The following is a 21,407-nucleotide window of genomic DNA, read 5'->3' as shown; positions in this document are numbered from 1 at the left end:
TCTCAACTTTAACTCAATTCTTTTGCTTCTGTGGGCTTTTCTGGCCATCATTGTGGCATGCTTCTAGATGACTTATAATCAAATGAGTTCCACGGTAAATACTGATATCACATCTTTGTTCAGAATGCCCAGGGCTCCCTGCTTTCCTCATGCCTGTTTTTGTCAAATTAATTTTGACATTTCCCCAGATAATGGATAGCTCACTGAATTTCAAATGGGATACTTTGTGGGGCAAGAATTCACAAGGCATTTCAGTCAAGGCTTTCTGAAAATAGGGGAATAAAAGCAGTCGAATGAACACTATTATAAAGAGGAAATTTGGTTGATGATGATGATAGGTTACAGGAGGGGAGAAAAATAAAACAAAAGCAACTCAGATTCATCAGAGCCACATACAACTTGCTAGGGTGGGAGAGCCAGAAACATCCTGTCTGTCTCTCACTCCCTGCTTGCCTCCCACTACCAAGTCCTGTTATGCATAAAACATCATGCCTTTCCTTCCTATTCCCATTGACGTGTCCTGGTTCAAGCATCCATCATCTGCATAGGTTGTTACCAGTCTGTCTACATGTGAACTCCTCCAAGGAATTACGGTACTTCAAATATGAGCCAGTCTTTCTACTGAAATGAAATGTCTGCCTATATATACCTTAAAAAATTTTTTTTTGATTTATTTATTTGACAGAGAGAGATCACAAGTAGGCAGAGAGGCAGGCAGAGAGAGAGAGAAGGATGCAGGCTCCCTGCTGAGCAGAGAGCCCGATGCGGGGCTTGATCCCAGGATGGGATCCTAGGATCAGGTCCTAAGATCATGACCTGAGCCGAAGGCAGGGGCTTTAACCCACTGAGCCACCCAGGCGCCCCTACACACATTCTATTCATGGGTCTTAACACTGTATTTTGCAACTCCATCCACCAATTACTATCATCAAATATTTAAATTTGATATCATACTCTTGCCTAAGTGTCAGGATCCACTACCATGTTGATTTTCTAGAATCAACATGCTGCCCACCCCACCCCACCCCGCCTTAAACTGGTGCACCCAGAACCGTGGGTGGCTTTACTGATAATGAGCAGGAGAAGCCTAGTACTTCCTTTGTTCTGGACACATAGGTATGAATGCAACCTAGACTTGCATTAACTTTTTGACATTATTATTACATGCTTGATTCATACTAAGTTTAATTAGGCCAATACCTAGCCTTTTCACATGATCAGTCATTAGCCTCAGCTCTTACAATCTGTACTTAGGCAGCATATATTTGTGAATTAGGGAGCAGGAGCTTACTTTAATTCATATTGATTTTTGTCTCCTCTAGGAATTGATTTCTAGCTGTTGTTCCAGTCTTGGTAAGATCAATTGCCCAGATAAGTATCCTCTCACTAGGTCCACATTTCTTCATTCTGTAACTAAATGTCATCTTTTTCACACTGTTTGCTAAAATCAAAACACGCAAAAATGTGTCAACTACACTTCAATTAAAAAAACACAAAAATGCCCATGGCTTTCCCCTGTTCTGCCATTATAATCACCTCCATTTAAAAAAAAAAAAGAAAAAGGTAATGTACTCAGTTTGACATGACTTATTTTTATTGAACTTGCATTGGCTCCTGATGACCTTTCCTTTTTTAACATTCACAAACCATCAGCTTAAAAATCTCATTCTGTAATATTCCTGGAGATTAATACTCTAGGGACAATGTCTCCATTTATCAGAATTCAGTCTATGTCCAACTTCTACTCTAACCCTACACCTTCTGGAAAACTGTTATATTTGTCCCTCTACAATTCTGGAACTTGTCCTGGCCCCCATATCACCTCCAGATTCCCCACTGTGGTTCCAGGAGCAAATCACATGTCCTCTGAATACCCTGGTTGACACATAATCCTTCTAGTTAAGAAGTTTAAACTCATTTGGAATAACGACATGCCTTTCTACACTAGTTTTATGCAGCATGGGCTTCTATGGCTCTCTCTCCTAGGGCTTGAACACAACCAATCTAAAATAAATAAATAAATAAAAATTAAAGGAAAAAAGACAAAAGAAATATAGAAGCTGATAAGTTCTTTCCCCCTCTGTTTTCTTGTACCATTAAATAGTCTTCCTCAAGTTTTAGATTACTGCTTCAAAATCTAACACAACTCTAAAGTCAATCCTTCTCTCTTTCACTCACCAAGCTAAGCAATTTTTCCACAAGCTTCCATTCAACACATTCACTCCGGACTTCACTTTTATTCTTAACTTTTAGTAATAGTGGACAAAATAAGATTGGGATATTCCAGAGGATTATGAGCACGGAATGATAATTTTGTTAACTCTGAGTTAAACTGGTCGTAGCTGGTCTGGTCCAGCTGGAGCAAAAGCCCAGTCATTTATGACTGTTTCTCTGGGAAAATACATTCTGCATTCCAAAGAAGTGACTCAGAAAGAAATCTCTGACTGAGACTTTGCACGCTGGCCTATTTTTGCTCCTACCCTCCAATCCTAACAAATCAACAAATGTAGCTTCTGAATCAGCCACATAAAGCAAACGAGTAGGTCCCCTTCTCTCTATATTCAGGCAAAGTATACGTTCCCTCACTTTTTGCTCCTGAATGCATGAAATGCTCTCAAAGTTGAAATGCCAGGTGAATTCCTACCATAGCAAATGGGCCAATTCAGCTATTCTTACTAGCCTATCTTTGGTCTCTTTTCTTCTTTTGAGAGTTCTTTTGCCAAATCCATGTTCCTTTGTTTGGTTTCCTTATTTGGGTGAGTTCCTTTTCTCTTTTAGTTTGGTGAACTTAGTGCCAAAACCTACAAAACAAAGCCATCCTATTTCTTTGTAGAAGACTCAAGAGTACAAAGCCAAGTAAAGAAATGTTTTATTCCCAGTCTTCCAGGTCCTGAAGATCCTGGGATCTTGAGGCAGACCTTGGGACTCTGGTTGGGTTTCTGAGATTAGCCAGAAAGACCCTGACTGCCAGTCTCCCTCAACAGCCCCAGCACCAATTCATTTACCTCAGGGCCAGTTAAGCCAGAAATAACCAAAATGAAGTCTGGATTTCTCGGGGAGGCGAGATGGAGATTAAAACAGACCCCGGAAGCCATTTTGAAATAAAACTTGACCGATCAGGGGTGCCTGGGTGGCTCAGTCGTTAAGCGTCTGCCTTTGGCTCAGGTCATGATCCCAGTATTCTGGGATCAAGCCCCGAGTCAGGCTCCCTGCTCAGTGCGAAGCCTGCTTCTCTCTCTCCCACTCTTCCAGCCTGTGTTCCCTCTCTTGCTCTGTCTGTCTCAGTCAAATCAATAAATAAAATCTTAAAAACAAACAAACAAACAAAAAACTTGACCAAACACTTTGAAACAAAGCCTGAAAACAAAACTATGCAGACCTCTGGGCAGGTGGCTCTGATCATTCTTTCATACCTTTCACACTCAGGGCAAAGAAGTAAGGTTGACATTCACGTTATTCTATAGGTCACTTTCAGGCCATTAATCCCCAGTATTCTTGGGATAAAAGCAGCTCCTCTTCGGTCCATGCAAGTTGCGTAAACCCTCAGAGCTTCCCAGAGTCTATCATCTCCTACCTGCTAGCTGCTGCTCCTGGTCCACCGAAAATCTGGCCCCTGATTCCCATTTCCCTCCCCATTCCATGTTTTCCCTCATCCAGAAGGACATCTGCATCCACAGACATGACTGGCCCCTCAGTAACTTGACCCTAGTGATGCTCTCCCTTTCACGCACTAACTTCCATGGTCTCCCCCTGGACCTTGTCATCACTTGAAAAATTCTCTTTCCAAAACCACTTACTCAGGTGTCCCCCTTTCTGACCATAACTAACATCTCCTCCTCGATTCACAATGCCCTCAGAGGCACTGTGACTACAGATCTACAATCTGTAGATGCGCGTTTCCTTCCCTACCCTCCCTTCCTTTTGAAAGGTTACATTTCCCAGACTCGTCATTTCATCAGTATTACCAGTGTTCTGCACTTTCCATCTTGACCATCTAGCAAAGCCCCAACTCGGGCAGAAGCCTGCCGTCTGCTTTCTGGGTGTCTGAGCGACCTGCAGAATCCACAGCAAGCAGGCTGGGATTGCTGGAATGCAGGCTCACCAGCCCCACATGGGCCCTCACCACCGCCCAGGCATCCTCATCCTCGTACTTTTCCTGCTTTCTGGGCCAGTGTGGTCTTCCGCTCCTCCGGCTCTCCAGGACTGCTTCAAAGCACCACCTGCCCCCCCTCCCCCGCCACCCGAACATTCTGTTCTCTTCACTCTCAGCGGCTGAAAGTGGAAGCTGTTGGATAAGAACTCCCTCTGCTTCTCTCCAACAAAGCCCTAAACCAGCAGCATCCAGCGGCTGCTCCCCTATCTTTAGAGACACTGCTCCTCCCATCTAATGGGGACCCTCCACATCTATAAACCATTCCACAGCTCATCTCAAAGCCACTCCTTCCTCATCAATATTTAAATCTGTTCAGGGTTCCATCTGACAGGAGGTTATCTTCTCTGGTTCTCAGTCTCCTCCACTTCCTTCTCTCTCACCCTCCATCCCTTCAAAGTCAGACTCCCGGAAAGAGAGTTCAGGATTTCCTTTTTTTTTTTTTTCCTCCTCCTTGTTCCATAATCCACTCCAAACTGGATTAGAGGGGCATCCCCACCACTCCCCAGAAACAGCTCTATATAAGGACACCAGTGACCCTAATACTTTTCCAGTATACGTTTAACTCACTGGTTCTTAAATGAGGGCAATTTTGTCCTCAGGGGACATTTAACAATGTCTGGGCATATACAGTTGTCACAGCTGGGGACAAGGACCTTTGCATCCCATGGGCCAGGGTCAGTGATGCTGCTAAACATCCTACAGTACACAGGACAGCCCCCACAAGAGAAATCCAACCCAAGATGTCAGTGGTGCTGAGGCTGAGGAATCTGCTGAGTCCCTATACAACGCCCAAAACTACTCACCACGTCATCTGCATCTCAGCTTCTATCCTGCCATCCTTCAGGTTTCTCTCCCACCTCTCCAGTCGTCTCCTTTGACAGCCACCCACTGATCCCTGAGTCACTAGCCCTCCTTTCTTAGAGATTTGAGCCCTGCCTCATCGTCAACCTCTCCAAGACATTTCTTCTGACATAATTCTTGGGGATTTCCACCTCCACTCTCCCAGCATCCTGTCCCTGCAACTCTACCCTGCCCCAGCCCCTCATTCCAATGCTCAGTATCCCACACCTTGTCTGTCCTGGTTACTGTAATTCCTCCCTTAGTCAGAAAGATCCTGACTCTCCAGTCATATTTTTCCTGTTCACTCTCTCCAATACCCCAAGTGCAAAAATTATCAAACCCCACTAAGGTCTAACTGTCCTGATCCTGCTCATGTCCCTGGTGCTCTACTCTCTTGCAAACACCCTAAAACTCTCTTAGCCCTGTCTTGCTTCACTGAACTGGCTTGAAGAAACCCCCATATTGCCTAAATCAAACTTGTTGTCTAAGGTACTGTTCCCCAAAGCCGGACCTGAATGGGAAAAGCACATGCCTGCCATGACAACAAACCCCAGGTGGGTTCTCCTAGTGCTTCCAGGAAATCATACTGCATTTCCCAGAGCTTCCACTCTCTGATGACTGTTTCATACCTTCTCCTCTCTCTTTAGGTCTCTTACACTCTTCTTCCTTCCTCAATGTTAGTTAATGTCTTGCTTCTCGTTTCACTGCTAAACAAGAAGCAATCAAGAAAATACTTCAGGGGCACCTGCGTGGCTCAGTCATTATGCCTCTGCCTTCAGCTTAAGTCATGATCCCAGTGTCCTGGGATTAAGCCCCGCATTGGGCTCCCTGCTTGGTGGGAAGCCTGCTTCTCCCTCACCTACTACCCCTGCTTGTGTTCCCTCTCTCACTGCATCTCTGTCAAATAAGTAAATAAAATCTTTTAAAAAAAAGGGGGGGTGTGGGTGGCGCCTGGGTGGCTCAGTCGTTAAGCATCTGCCTTTGGCTCAGGTTATGATCCTGGGGTCCTGGAATCGAGCCCCGCATCAGGCACACTGCTCAGTGGGGAGCGGTCCCAATATACTGGTTTTCCTCTTGTAAAAATAAACTGTCTCTGCAGCCATAGGGGGTGTCCAACCTCTCCACTTATGGACCAGATTCCATTCCTTTCTTTTCTTCTCAAGGATGTCATTCCAAAAATCCTTCCTTCTCGCTCCCGCATCATCCTGTTTTCCCTCCCTACTGGATTAATTTCCATCACCTTACGAACAGAAACTCCTGCCTTTTTTTTTTTTCTGTACACAGCTGGTACAGACTTGGGGGTGGAACAGCACATTGACAGACGGACAGACTGTCCGCCCAGCGGGGCATACCAGGCAGTTCTCTGGGGCCTATAATGCTTGCTTGGTGGACATGCTGGTGGGGCAGGGGATCTTATCCTGGGCTCCCTGGCCCGAGGTCCTGGGCAGCAAGGGCAGCAGCACCAGGCTCAGCTCACATCCTTCAGGGCGGGGGCGGCACACTGGGGCAGGATGGGGACTTCTGGGGCACATGAGAGTTGTAGTACTTCCGCAGCATCGGTTCCGCCTGCTTCTGTGTCAGCGGCTGTGTGAGCTTCCGGAAGTCGGTGCTCAGATATTTGCTGCATAGCACAGAGCCCATCGGGCCACTGGGTAGGTGGGAACGGTGCAGTAAGCGGAAGTCACCACAGGGAAATCTGAGGTCTGGGGGCCAGCCACTTACTGCCACTCGCCCTGGCAGGGGACACGCACCACCATCCTTGAGGGCCACCTTCATGAGCTGGTGATAGGACTCCTTGAAGAGAGTCTTGGCAGAGCCCAGGGGATCTGCAGAAATCAGTGATGATGACATCAAAGGCATCCTTGTTCTGTTTCATGAACTCAAAACCATCGCCCACGTGTAGGGTCAGCTTGGGGCCGTAGCCACCTAAGCTATGCCTGGCAGGAACTTCCTAGAGACCTGAACAGTATCCTTGTCAGTCTCCCACTGGATCACAGGCTGACTCCACGGAGGAATGCTTCACCCCCTCCTGCAGGTCACCCCCATCTCCAGCCCCAATGAGCAGCACCTGGCAGGGGATGGGGCGGCTACAGAGGGGCAAGTTGGCTATTGGCTCCCGGGAGAATCAGCCCCCTCCGTGCACTGGGGGACGCCGTGCAACACTAGCACGTTGCCACAGTGCTCACTGCAGAAGACAAGGAGAATCCAGGGCAGGCTGCAAGGCAGGAGGAGAAGGGCAGCAGGAAGGGACCAGCTCCGCCCACTGCCCATGCTACAGCCTAACCTGGCCAGGGGTAGGGGCAATTCCTGTCATCTTCAGACTAAATTAAAAAACTTCTCTTCATCCTCATACATAACAACACCTTGCTCTGCATTCATGTTCAGAAAAGAAAAAAATAACTGGACATGTTATCTAAATGCTGTGTATCCCATTCTTCTTCTCCCCTACTGTCTTCAGTCCTCTCTAGTTTTGTATCCCACTGCTCAGCTCAGACTTCTCTTGTCAAGGCTTCCACACTACTAAATCCAACTTCCCATCCCTCCCAGCAGATCTGGTCATTCCCTCCAACTTGAAACCTTCTTTGGCTCCCAGGACTCTCCTCATTTTCCTCCAACCTCGCTGCTCCTCCTTCTCAGCCTCCTCTGTGGATCTGTCCTCAGGTCCCCTGACTTGTGAACACTGGAGTCCCCAGGGCTCTGTCCAGGGTCTCTTCATCTCACCCCTTGCTGGCCTCAGTCCATGGAACAGATTCAAAACACCACCCGTGTGCGGACAACCCCCACATCTCTGGCTAGACTGCTCTAACTCCACATCTGTATATTTTACAGCATAGCGACATCTCCGCATGGATGTCTCAAACTTCACGCGCTGAAAACAGAATTTTTATTTTCCTCTGCGTATCCTCCCCTCAAACAGCTCCTTCCATAGTCCCCCAGGGTCAAAAACCTTGAGTCATCTTTGACTGCTCTTTCTTGCACACCTCAGGTCTGATCTGTCAACAGATCCTATTGATTCCACCTTCGAAACATACGAGAATTGGAGCATGTCTCACTAACACCAGAATTGGCACTCAGGACCAAGCCACCGCCACCTCTCACTTGGGTTCCTGAGAAGTCCAAGCGGTCTCCCTGCGTCTGCTCCTACGCTTCTGTAATCTATTCCCAATACAGCCAAAGTGATCCTGTCAAAACACAGGGCAGGGCAGTCAAATCATTCCTCTGCTCAAAAGCCCCCAGTTTATCCCCCAAAGGCTTACCCTTAATTGATTTCCCAACTCATTCAGAATCAAACCAAAGTGTTCACAAGGGCCTATGAAGCCCCACTATCTATTGTCTTCACCGCATTTCATTCTGCTCATCACACTGGCCTCCTTCCATTTCCTCAAACATATCTCAAACTCCTACCTCCAGACGTTTGTCTATGCTACTCCTTCTGCCTGGAACACCCTCCATCTAGAGTTCCAAATAGTTTTTTGTAGCACCCCTGCTTTCAGGTCTTTTCACCTGTCCCCTTCTGCACACCCCTTTCTGAGACATGCCATGACCATTCCATTTAAAGCCACAGCCAGCCCCCGCCCCGAACACATACGTGTTAATTCTTCCTTTACCCTTCTCTAAAGGACTTAGCATGTCCTAAGATCTTATTTATTTCGTTCTTTTTGTCTCCCCCACCAAAACGTAAGCTCCAGAAGTACAGGGATATTTTTTCTACTGTTCACTCTAGTGCCTCAAAGAGCAGAGTAATATTTTAACTCTCGGGGATCGTATATATTTCCATCTAGTTAAAGACAAGCAAACGTCAATTTCAGGAAATCAACAATATTTTCTGCAAAGTAGTATCTCCCCTCAGAAAGGGAGCCCAGTTACACAAAATCCCAAGCAAGGATAATGACTCTTCAGACCTCTTTTCTGCATAGACACAAGTGTGGAATAAAGGGGACCCCCTCTCCCTCCACTCTGATCCTCCTCTTCCTAAGTCTCTGTCTCGACTTAGTCTTTCTAAATCCTGTAGTTTCTCATCATCTTCCCTGGTTTATCCTATTATGGCCCTAATACTCTTTGGCGAGCCTAAGCTCTTACTATTTACTGCAAATTTGGCTGAAGCTAAACTAAGGAAAACAGCATCAACTGGCATGAAACCAGAGGTGGTTAGTCTTCCTGCCTCTAAAAGCCAGGAGACTTAGACATAAAGCCCAAGTTCTGGAAAGGATGGAAAGAGGGATCTTATTAGCGAGACTCAGGTCATAAAATATAATTCTTTAGCCTTTCCTTTCCTTCCATGTGCTTTTGTGTTGACGTCAGCCTGGTTTCCATCCAGCTAGCTACAAGCAGCTTCCCCACTGCTCCCCTGGAGTTCTTCCGCACACCCCATTCCTCCTGTGCACCCAGGTTCCTGGGTCAGTACCAAGAGAGTCAGGGTCTCTGAAAAGAGCCCTATCACTCAACCTTTCCCTACTCTTCCTGCACTCCTCAGGGCTTGGAATGAACCTGGGCTCCTCTGAGCCGGTCATGACTGATGAGCACCTGGCCTCAGGTCACCTTTGCTCTTAAGCAGACCTGAGAGTGAGTGCACCAGAGGAAGCCTGGGTTGCCCTCCATCGGCAGGATACCACACTGCAGAAAAGCCTGTACCTGCTCCACTACTGTGTTGGTGGCTCCCCAGCCTCGGTTCTAACTGAACTGCCTCGTTCTGCAGCCTCCGCTTCAAAGTCTGAACTCAGCAAGGTTATCTGGGTATCTGATATCCAGTCCCCAGACACCCTTGGGCCAAATCCCTTCTCCACAATCCAATCCTTGTCCTCATGAACCCTGCGTGTCTTCAGAGCCCACATCCCTAAATGATGGCCACCCACCACAGGGTTCCAGAGCATCTGGCTAGGTCACCGTTTCCTTCACTAGATACCCCTTGAACCAACTGCTTTAAAAACTACAATAGAATTAATTATGGTTCATCAGCACAAGGGAACAGAAGTTAGAGATAACAATAATGTCAGAAAGAAAAAAAAATAGCATAGAGCCATACACCATAAACCTTCACCGTAGTCTGTGTCCGTCCTATCTCAAAACACCTGGAAAAACAACAGCGTGGGACACCATTCAGAATAAAATATTAAGTTAATTAAGCAGATTACAAGCAGATTTTCACTGTGCTTAAACAAAGAACCAGGATGGAACTGGTCACAGCTCCAGCTACCACAACAAGGTCACCCAGTTACTCTCTGTGGAGCCAACATCTCACCAGGCCCCGTTCACCGGGAGCCCCGTCCACACGTCCACGCCGCCTCAGGTGGGGCTGTGTCCAGCTGGAAGGTGTCTCCAGCTCCTCACAAGCAAGAACACAGGCACCCAACGTCCATCTCAGCTTGCCCCTGGGCAGTTCAGAGAGTCGGGCCCAGCCACGGGGGCCCCACCGAGAACCGGCCACGCGGGGGCTTTCCAGCCGCGTTTATCCCTGATTTACGCAGTCCTGACAGCAAGCCCGGCTGGGCCTGACGCATCACCACAGACACCTGAGCTGGGAAGGACAACTTTCCCGTTGCTTATCGTGCTGGGAATCAACCAGCATGGCTGGCGCGGGCCTGATATCAAACAAAAGAAAAACAGAAGTCCTGAAGGATACAAACCAATAATGATAAGCGTTTTATTCTCCCCATTGGCCAAACTGTATAAATACACTCCGCTAAAAACACGAGGCTCTTGATCCTTCTAAAATCTGAACTAGCTGAGAATAAAGCCTGGGTAAATACTGTCTACGCCTTGCTGTGTTTCCGTTCACCTCAGCACACGGCAGCTGCTGCTTCCAGATGCCAGATGGAGAAAAAAACAGAGCGCTGATACCACGGCTCCTTTTCTTCTTCTCCCTCTTCTCTCTGCTTGCAGTTTCGCTTTCTGCCACGCTCCCTCTACTCCTGGGTTTGTGCAGGTGCCCCTGGTTCGGATCTGAATGTTTGGTTTGGACCCACGTACCTGGTTTTGTCCTGGCATCCGCCCAATCCACCTGCCTACACATGAGAGCCACTGGTTTTTATGGATGCTGTCGCTTTCTGCCTCCAAAAAAAGGCTTCCCTTGCATGTCGTGCCTGAGTCCCTCGGGTACTCTGTTCTCAAGGCGCCTTACGCGCCTCCTGTTTGTTTACCAGGGAGGCAGCAGTTTGGGAAAGATCTGTGTAGGAGGTAACTGAGGCAGGAGCCACGGTGATGTGGGGAGGAAACGCAAGCGGCTGTGGATGCGGTCCCTGCCGACGGGGGCATGCAACGAGCATCAGAGGTGCAGATGTCTAAAAAGCGTAAGAAAATCAGGGACTCCTTTCTAAACACAGTATGAACTCGCAACTAGAGAAAGATAATAACCGGATCCAGAAATCTTGTCTCAACCGCACATCTAAGAAAACTATGCTTCACCAAGTTTAATTCTGCTCCTGTGGTCTCAAGAAAGGGCTCTAGATTTCGTTGAGGTGTGACAATGAGAAAGAAAAATATGGGGAGTTAGCCTAAAAATCCCCTTTCAGCTTGGTGTTCTCAGACCTATCGTTAAGAGAAATCTCTTAAAACATCAGTGTATCCTGTGATCCTCAAGTTCTACCCCTCATCATCCTTAGACTCACCAGCCTTCACCCCTTGCAAAGGAAAACGAGGTGATCAAAAAGCTGACACTGAAGGTAGAAGAACATTACCAGTGTGATTACCAGTGTAGACTACCTGTTGCAAAGACCTCGCTGAGGCAGGCCAATCTCAAACCTCCTCAGACACTAAAATCTGTTCTTGAGAAAAATACTTTTATTTTCACACAGGGAATCAGTGCGAACCGTATAGGTGCTTGCCAAGCACATCAGCACTCTACTGCACACAGCTCTTTGTAGATTAGAAATAGTGCTTGAAGAGTATCCACGTGCAGCAGTTAAAAAATAAAACAAAAAAGGGCCAGCTCTGGGAGTCTGTATCAATTTCATATTCAAATGGGAAATATCTGCATCAATTCTGCTTTGGGGTTCTCACTGTAGAAGTTAGGGGAAAAAAACCACAAAACTGCCCTGCTACTTTAACTAAGATACAGGATACACTGGTGGGCATTCGCAATTTTCCTTCACTGGAAATCTCATTGAATGTAACAGGGAAGTCATTGAATACGTGGTCTTTCTATTATAGCCAAGTGATTTTCACAGTAGGCAATCTGCTAGTACGCCACAGGAGTCCCACACTGTGAAATAAAATGGCATTGCAGATACAGTTTCATATGCAATACCTTTTCAGTCCAGAGCACTGCCTAGTTTCCTTACTCTTGGCTGAATTTAGTAAGTAATCCATAAAGAATGAGTGAGAAGAAGAAAAGCACATAATGAGTTCTCTTTTTTTTTTTTTTTTTGTCTTTATCAATAATACAATTGTGCTCTGCCAATTACTGGTGTAGCAACTGTATGTCACACTTTGAAAATACCAAAAAAGCCTTTTGCCTTGCTGAAGTGGTAGACAAGCCATTTGCAGCAAGGGGCAAAAATAAGTAAATCTAGGTGGATCCTGGCGTGTTTTTCCTACACACCTGGTTTAGTAATACGGTACATGAGTCAGAGAAACACTTCTTCCATCCCTCTCTTCAAACGAGCCTAATATAAAATCTATTTGCTAAGGACATTCTGCACGTGGCATCCTATGTGCTTAATTTTCTTTAAACAAGGCATTAATAAAATCACAGTAGCAGCTAATAAGATTTTTAATTCATTGAGGGTGAGAACCATGGCTAATCTTTAATGAGCCTAATTTAGTGAGCGCAGTTAGTTCCCCCGTTGGTAGGAACAACCAACAATACAGTCCCAGACCTACGAGATACATCTATAAAGGTCGTATGACTGACGGCTGCATAGTGCAATGGGAATTAGACTGGGCAATGTACCTGCATGTGCTCAAGGGAGACTGGTTTCCAGAGTCACTAATGGCAGAATCTAACGGCAAAGCTACCTGTGAATGGAGGAGGAGTTCTGGAAGGAACGATGCTACTTTACTGCGGAAAGTACAAAACAGTATAAAGAATAAGTCTACAGAGCAGGACACCAAGACACTGTAGTTCAGGAACCCGTTCCCCAGAGAACCAGAGCTTTAAATGCACAGCTCTGCCACTGAGACCTGTGCCACATCTAGAGGCACTGAGGCCAAGATTTCATGAAAAACCTTCTGCATTTGGTGAGAATGGAAGAGGTAGTAATAGTACTTACAAACTCTGGGGTTCGGAAATCAGGCTGACTTTCAAGTGCTCCAAAACTGGAGACAGCTGTCTGTTCAATGTTGTCCAACCCTAGAAATAAACAAACAAAGCAAGCATGACTTTCACTGGCTCATAATACTTTCCTGCTTGTGAATCACCAGCAGGTGTAACAACTGTATCAGCACTTGTGGCACACCTCCCAGGTATGGGACTCAACACTCTCAGCTATCAGGGCCACTCAGAATCTTTAAGAGCTCTTCCGTCTCCTGGACAATGCCATGCTTATAGGATACTCCATCTTAAAATGCTCCAGGCTAGATCAACTACAGAAAATCACTTTGTTTCCACTTGGAAGGACACAGCAACTGAATGTTGTAAAACTCTAGCTAAGGAACATTTTAGCCTATAATGTTCTCTCTTCAACTATATCTCAGAGAACGGATGTGGAGTCATTTGGGGTAGTAATTTTCTGTGTTAAAATCTGTTGACTAGCACTATCCGGTAGAAATATACTGGGTGCCAAATAAAACTTTCTAGTAGGTACATTTTGAAAATGAAAAACAAACAGGTAAAATTAATTTAGTAATATATTTAATTTGACATACCCAGATCATCTGAACATGTATTCAACATAAAAAATTATTAACGAAATAGTTTACTTTTTTTTTATCCTAAGCCTTAGAAAGCCAATATGTATGTTATAGTCACTATACATTTCAATTTGGACCAGCTACATTTCAACAGCTTAATAGCCACATGTGACTGGGGGTCACTGTGTTTCACAGCAGTGTGGGAGGTGAAAAGGAACCAAATCCACAGGCTGGTTTGTTCTGCAAACACCACTCTCACCGTGCCCACAAGTTCCTGATATGAATAAAAGGAACTGGTCCAGATCAAAAGATAAGAGAGAAAACAAGACAAAACAACCATTTGCAGTGTGTGCTTCCAGACTGGATCTGGGCTTGAACAAACCAGATGTAGAAGACTTAAAAGCAAACTGGGGAAATCTGAATATTGATTAAGCATTGGATCATATTAAGGAGTTATAAATATTGATAAAGGTAACAACATCATTTGGACTGTGTGTGGGGAAAATGTTCTTAATTAAATGAACTTAAATATTTAAATGTTACATGCATATTTAAATAAATTTAAATATTCTAATTTATCAACAGGTCTAGCCTCTTCAATAAATCGATGATATGAAAAAGGCAGAGATTGAAAGAGCCTAAGGAACATATCTCCCATATGTGTTTTCTTCCCCATACCATCAATTACCTGAATTCTGACACTATCCACCTGAAGCGAGCATCAGACCATGGGTTACGGGCTTGGCCCCACAAGACAGGCCCCAGCAAGTCCCGGCTGTCACTTGAGCTTCTGACTGACTGGCTGTGAATCAAAGGTTCCCACCACCCTCTCCTTGGGTTCAATTAATTTGCTAGAGTGGCTCACAGAACTCAGAGGAACGTTTACTTACAGTTATCAGTTTATTATAAAGGATACAGATGAATAACGAGAAGAAGAGGGTCAAAGGCAAGGTATGCGAGAAGAGGCACAGGGCTTAGATGCCCTCTCTTCATGAAGGCGCCACTCTCCCCACACCTGCACAAGCTCACCAACCTGAAGCTCTCCAACCCCACCCTCCAGGTTTCTACATAAGCTTCCTTACTTAGACAGGATTGATTGATCACAGGCCACTGGTAACTGTTTCAATCTTCCTTCCCACCTCCTTAGAAGTCAGAGGGCAGGACTGAAAGGTTCAGCCCTCTAATCTCCCTGTGGGTTTCCATTGCAACCAGCCCCTCACCCTGGGGTTACCCAGGGGCTTTCCAGAAGTCCCCTCATCAACATAACAAAATGCACCTTTCTCTATCTCCTCATTTAGGAAGTTACCAGAGTTGCAGGAGCTCCTGCCTGGAACTGAGGAAGATCGAACATATTTCTTATTATAAAATCACAATATCACAATCACCATTAGCAGTATATGGTATCTGCATCCCAACTTGGACCAACCAGCTTTTTTAAAGGACATATGTATCAAAAATAGAAAGGCTGAGCATGGAATAAGCATTAAATTGTGTTAAGAAATTACTTTTAATTTTATTAAGTGTGATGTTATCTTGGCTTTGTCATACCTTTTAAAAAAGTATTCTAATTTTTAAAGAATCCATTAGAGGCTTTTGGAAAGGAAAAGGCTGAGTCCCCATCAATCCAGAAAAAAATTCCCTTCAATGGTCCAAAAGAAAGCTTATTGGGGAGATGGATTAAAAGTGGCTATTCAACAAAACCAAAATGTCAGCCAACAATTCAGCTACCAAACTCTTAGTTTTGACACATCACTAAGAAACATCTCAATATCTATATTAGAGTTAAGATCTACTCAGAATCCTGTCCACTAAATTCAGATCACTGTACACCTATGAACCGAAAGGTTGTGCCAGTAGCCATGACAATACAAACAAGTGATTCTCACTCTAGAAAAACTGAGCTTCTCACAAGACCCCTAAATGTGAACCGAAGCAGAAACCAGAAATAGACATGGTGGGCCAAAGCTTACAGAACTGCAGCCAAAGCCAAAATTACGGGGCTTGCCTCCGAGTACCCCAGAGGAATGTGGCGATTACCGTGCAGCCTTCTACACTTAGAGAATAGTAACGTAAGAAACTGGTTTATTCCAACATCAGAACCATGGTTGTCCAAGATAATCACAATCTTGAAGGGTGCTTCTAGAACTTGCTAAAATGTGTTTATACTGGTGGCTATGACACTGCGTTGGAAATCGGTGATCTGCAACTTGGTTTACACTAGGAAGGAAAGACCTAACGTTTTTATATTTAGATATTAAAAATCAGGTATGTGGTATTTATGATACATTGTGTTGTGAGTTTTGTTTTGTTTTGTTTTGTTTTGTTTTGTTTTGGTAGAACCAGCAACTCACTGGAACATAATACTCAGATATTTCTAAAAATGAGTTTTGTGAATCAGATGAAGTGATCTGACTTTCGCATCTTATCTGGATTACTTCACAATTAGATGCCCAATTTAACTATGAGGAATCTGAGGTCAAAAGACAGGATAGAACTGCTGTTGAGTTTTTGGGGGTTTTTTGTCTTTGCTTTTTTAAGGAAAGACTTAAGAAAGTATGCATTTGCTGAAAGAGAAGAAACAAGATGTATTACCCAGATGTTTTATCAAATTAAAGACACCGACTGCAGCTTGAGAGGATTTGTGAGAGAAAATATAGAACTATTTATAGTTTTAGTTATTCTGTCGGTAATGGAAACTAATAGATTCACTGCTTAATGTCAACACAAAGGAGAAACTGTAAATTTGAGTGAATAAAAACAGAAATGGCCTTACTGAAACATCATCTAGGTAGAACAAAGCTGCAGCTGTTGCTCTCATGACCTACTGTAGTACTGAGAAGCAAATGATTTATGATGCTAATACGATCATTATACTTCCACTACCGAAGGGCTCCCGTTACTGTTTGATATTCTCATTTCTGGTAATCTAACACAGCTGAAAAAGTTCATTTCTCAGCAAAAGCAGTCAAAATCAAGGTGACGTTTTGAGGGCTTTTTATGAAAAACAGGGCAGAATGGGGGGAAAAAACCTTCTAATAAGGCAAAAATGTTAATTTTTTACCTTACATAAATCATTTTTCATTTACCATTTTGAAATGTATTTTTAGTATTGTCAACATGCCTCGCTTTACACAACGAAGTACCACTTTGAAAGGCTTCATGATAAGGTCATTTAATTTCAGCTGTTGGTACATAAAAGTATATTTTTGTGATCTCTGTGTTATCTGTTCATCAAAAAGTTGACTAGAGACCCGAAAAATAGTTATCGTAATATGATGACCAAACTTTGGCCTTTACCTATTGGTGGAATTTTTGTATGGATTTACAAAGAAAGCACAGGAAAGTCGGGTTCGACGAACATTCACTGCCCGGTTTTTATTTTACACAGTCATTTGTCATTAGGCCCTGGGGATACCAAGAAGAACCAGGCAAGCAAGTCTCCCTCTTCCTGAGAAAAAGAAACTGAGACATGATGAATGTTAATTTTAAGCTCATTAGTAAGTGCCAGGCTACAAAGACTTACAGAATACTGAAGAAATACTTTGGAAAGCACATATCTATCGATTTGGTTTATGTAGGTAAAAGTCAAACAATTGAGGTTTTGGGTCAAAAGAAACCCATTAAAATTCTACTTTTCCAAAATTTAATAATTAATCACATAACAATTAGTTAAAAGTAAAAGAAAAGCATGTTTTAAAAACTAGCAAGGTAGGGTACCTGGGTGGCTCAGTGGGTTAAAGCCTTCGGCTCAGGTCATGATCTCAGGGTCCTGGGATCGAACCCCACATCGGGCTCTCTGCGCAGCAGGGAGCCTGCTTCCCCGCCCCCGCCTACTTGTGATCTCTGTCAAATAAATAAATAAAATCTTAAAAAAAAAAAAAAGAGTCTTATTCTAAAAACAAACCAAAACACTATCAAGGTAGGTAGGTATAATAAGATTAAAGGAATCCAGTCATTGGTGGTATTAGTTCTGACTGACTTGCCAGAAAAAAAGGAAGGGGCCCAATATCTAGAGGCCTTGTCACTTTAATGGGTTCATAACAACACAGTGGAAAGCTCACCAGAGAGTTGCAATTCATATGCTTATTCATCTATCAATTAGAAGAAATGGAATAACTAACACTTATTTTCCGACCGTAAAATAGATCACCTCTAGAGCAAAGCAAATTTGAGACTTATTTAAAGTGAGTGATAAAAGGATCCATTATCTATAATTTTATAACTTAGCCAATCTATTATCCATCAGAAAACATAAAAAGACCTTTCAGGAAATTCATGAGTAAAAAAAAAAACCAAAGTGCCTGATAAGTAGTGCCCTAGCAATGAAAGTAATCAGAATTAAGCATTCACACTTTATCAAACAGCACCAGCATGGAAGTGGGTGGGTCCAACTGACGTATTTATTACAGGGATTGGTTGCCACTCCCATCCGAGTACTAACCAGGCCCGACCCTGCTTAGCTTCCGAGATCAGACGAGATCGAGATCGGCGCGTTCAGGGTGGTATGGCCGTAGGCTGATTGGTTGACACTGAAATGACCAGACTCCTAGTGACCGCATGAGAGACAGCAGGTAAAAATAGATGAACCTGGTGCAAAGGGCACTGGGCATGGATTAAAGGGATTGATGGAGTTCAAGTCCTGATTCTGCAACTTTAGCAGCATGATCCCAGGCAATAGCTTAGTCTCAGTTTATTTATCTGAAGCTGTTAATAAAATTACTTTCCCTTGTTATCTCACAGGGCTGTGTGAAGGGTACAAATGACAACTCAAAAGCATGTTGTAAAACAATACAGCACTATATAAATTAAGTTCATGTACACAGACCCAGCAATATGAAAAACTATAAACAGAAATTTCCTGAGTGTGTTATTTTATGCTTGGCACTTCTAAATTTCTGATCTTATTTAATACAATTTTTATCTTTGTTTTCAAAGATGATAAAAGTTTCAGGTTATCAGTTGCCTGAAGCCAACCACCAAAAGTGACACAATGAGAATCTGAATTTGTCCAATTCCAGAATTGGACATATTTTTGAATATATTGATTTGTCTCCTCAGCTGCTATGAATAATTCCAAGGGTTCCCCCTATTGCTAAATGTAAGTTGATAAGGAATCAAGATAGCATTGTACATACAAGTCAAATAAATATTAACCAACAACCCATCTTTTTTTTTTAGATTTTATTTATTTATTTGACACAGAGAGAGAGAGAGAGAGAGAGAGAGATCACAAGTAGGCAGAGACATGGGCAGAGATGGGGGGAAGCAGACTCCCCGCCAAGCAGAGAGCCTGATGTGGGGCTCGATCCCAGGACCCTGAAATCACGACCTGAGCTGAAGGCAGAGGCTTAACCCACTGAGCCACCCAGGGGCCCCTAACTAACAATCTATCTTGAAAATCAAATGACAGAACGGTATTCTAAATATACCAGCACCATTAGAAGAACTAATGGAAAACCCCCAGAAGATAAGTAAACAGATACAACATTCTGGCTAATGGTTAAAGACACGGAGCTAGGTAGGTAATAGGAGTACAAACATCAAGATAAAAAAGTACAGAAACTGCCTTTAGGAACGTCATGACCCAGTGAACTTTTGTACAAGTAAAGAGGTATCAGAAGGGCTCCTGGGTGGCTCAGTGGGGTGAGGCCTCTGCCTTCAGCTTGGGTTGTGATCCTAGGGTCCTGGGAAGGAGCCCCGCATTGGGCTCTCTGCTTGGTGGGGAGCCTGCTTCTCCCTTTCTCTTTGCCTGCCTCTCTGCCTACTTGTGATCTGTCAAATTAAAAAAAAAAAAAAAAAAAAAAAAGAGGTATCAGAGGAATGGCCCATTCACCTTGGAAACAAGGATGTATTCGAATATCCAGATTGGGGAGGATGTCTAATGATTTGCCAGGCAGTCCTGCACCTGAAACTCTTCTCCCCTTTGACCAAAAGTCTCTGAAAACTGGTCTCAGCATTCACTGGATATTTGACCTGAATGCTAGCACCCACCCATCACAATTCTTAAAGTAAGTGCACACTTGGGCTGCCATTTCCTACCACTTCACACTTCCCAGGTATTACGTGGGTCCACTCAGTCTCGCTACCCACATCTTTTACAAGTGAGCCTTCCCGACAGGGCCTGCATCACCATGTGGTAGGTGTATTTGGTCCTCAGGTTCCAGTATCTCTCTCTCTGGCCTTGGTTTAACAGGACCTATTGTATTTTGGTGACAATTAAGTAGGGGGAAATCTATTTCTCATATTATCCATAGCCTGTAAGCCTGCAGATTATAGACCCTGTCATATTAAATGAGATTCTAAAATGAGGCCAAAGAGTCATCATAAATGAAAAGAAAGTTAAAAATGAAACATAAAACACAAAGACACGACAGTTTCTTTCAAGGCTGAGATGGCTGTGTTTTACCACTCAGGGCCGTGGACTTGAATTGTAAGACCTCTAAACAGTTTAACTCTGTGGCTTCAGGCACACCATTCAACCCTGAATCTGTTTCCTCATCAATAAAGTGCAGATGATAATGCCTACATCAAAAGGTCATTGTGGACAATAAATTAACTGACACACAGATAAAAGTGACTTGAAAAGTGTTAAGTACTATATAAATATTGGCTATTATTATTTTTTTACTTTAATAAAGTCTGGCATTCTTAATCTTGTTAGGCACCAAGTTTTCTTCCTAACTTTTCACCTTGACTTTTCTTTTTCATAAAATAAATTCAGGTGTAAAAAAAAAAAAAAAACAAAAAACGACACAACATTAACTCAGCAAATATTTTTGAATGACCTCAATGTCCTATGCACTGTTGACTACTACTTGCAATGAAAAGAGACATGACTCAGGAAATGTTTCCTCATTTTTCTGAAAGTGGACGGGTAATTTTTTTTTTTTTAACCCCAGCTTGTTACTGGCAATAATGGTAATATTTAAATGGGGGAAAAAAAAGTGACATCATCCTCTAATCATTTCTGGAATGCAATTTCAAATTCAAATTGATGGTTTCTATTAGAATTCTTTGTTTCCCATCATAAGGCAAAAATGTGCTCTTTCTCACTCTCTTGTATGTGCTCTTTCTCTCTCTCAGATAATTCTGGAAGTGGAAGAAATAGCTGAAGGGGAAAGAAAAAGGGACAAAGGCAAAAATGTCATTATGAAGATGTCAACTTTGTTAGGGTAGGGAAATTTTTGACTCGTGTCTAAAACCCAGCACTATCCATCAGGCAATTTAGAAAATTAATAAATATTCTCCCTAAATTATGGTAAAAGCTGCCTTGTTTCAAACTTTCCCCGTTGGCTTGCCATTTTTTATCAATATATTGTAATCACATTGATTCAACTACCTAAGCCAGAGCTGGGGTCATTCTTCACTTTTCCCTTTCCTTACTTGACATTTGGTCAGTTACCAAGTTTTAACCTTTTTATTTATTTATTTTTTAAGATTTTATTTATTTGAGAGACAGCGAAAGCATGCACGCAAGTAGTGCCGGGTGCATGGTGGGGTGCAGCAAGAGAGAAAGGAAAAAGCAGAATCCCTGCTCAGCAGGGACCCCAATGTGGGGCTCAACCCCAGGACCCCAGGATCATGACCTGAACCGAAGGCAGACACTTAACCGACTGGGCCACCCAGG

The 21,407-nt window shown here is 43.7% G+C and overlaps 1 protein-coding gene and 1 pseudogene across 2 annotated transcripts in view; both read right to left on the bottom strand.

Moving 5' to 3' along the window:
• The window catches only part of ANO6 (anoctamin 6), a 181,633-nt gene that overhangs the window by 92,094 nt on the left and 68,132 nt on the right, over window positions 1–21,407 (bottom strand). For both annotated transcript variants that reach the window (XM_044227537.1, XM_044227538.1), the window contains one exon: window positions 13,201–13,280. In XM_044227537.1, the coding sequence (XP_044083472.1) occupies window positions 13,201–13,280 (80 nt within the window). The remainder of the gene's footprint in view (window positions 1–13,200; window positions 13,281–21,407) is intronic.
• LOC122892277 lies at window positions 6,462–7,264 on the bottom strand (annotated as a pseudogene).

The sequence above is a fragment of the Neovison vison genome, chromosome 12, assembly GCF_020171115.1.
Source record: "Neovison vison isolate M4711 chromosome 12, ASM_NN_V1, whole genome shotgun sequence".
Taxonomy (NCBI): domain Eukaryota; kingdom Metazoa; phylum Chordata; class Mammalia; order Carnivora; family Mustelidae; genus Neogale; species Neogale vison.
Note: the sequence above shows the minus strand (reverse complement) of the source record. Positions and strands in the feature narration are given on the sequence as shown.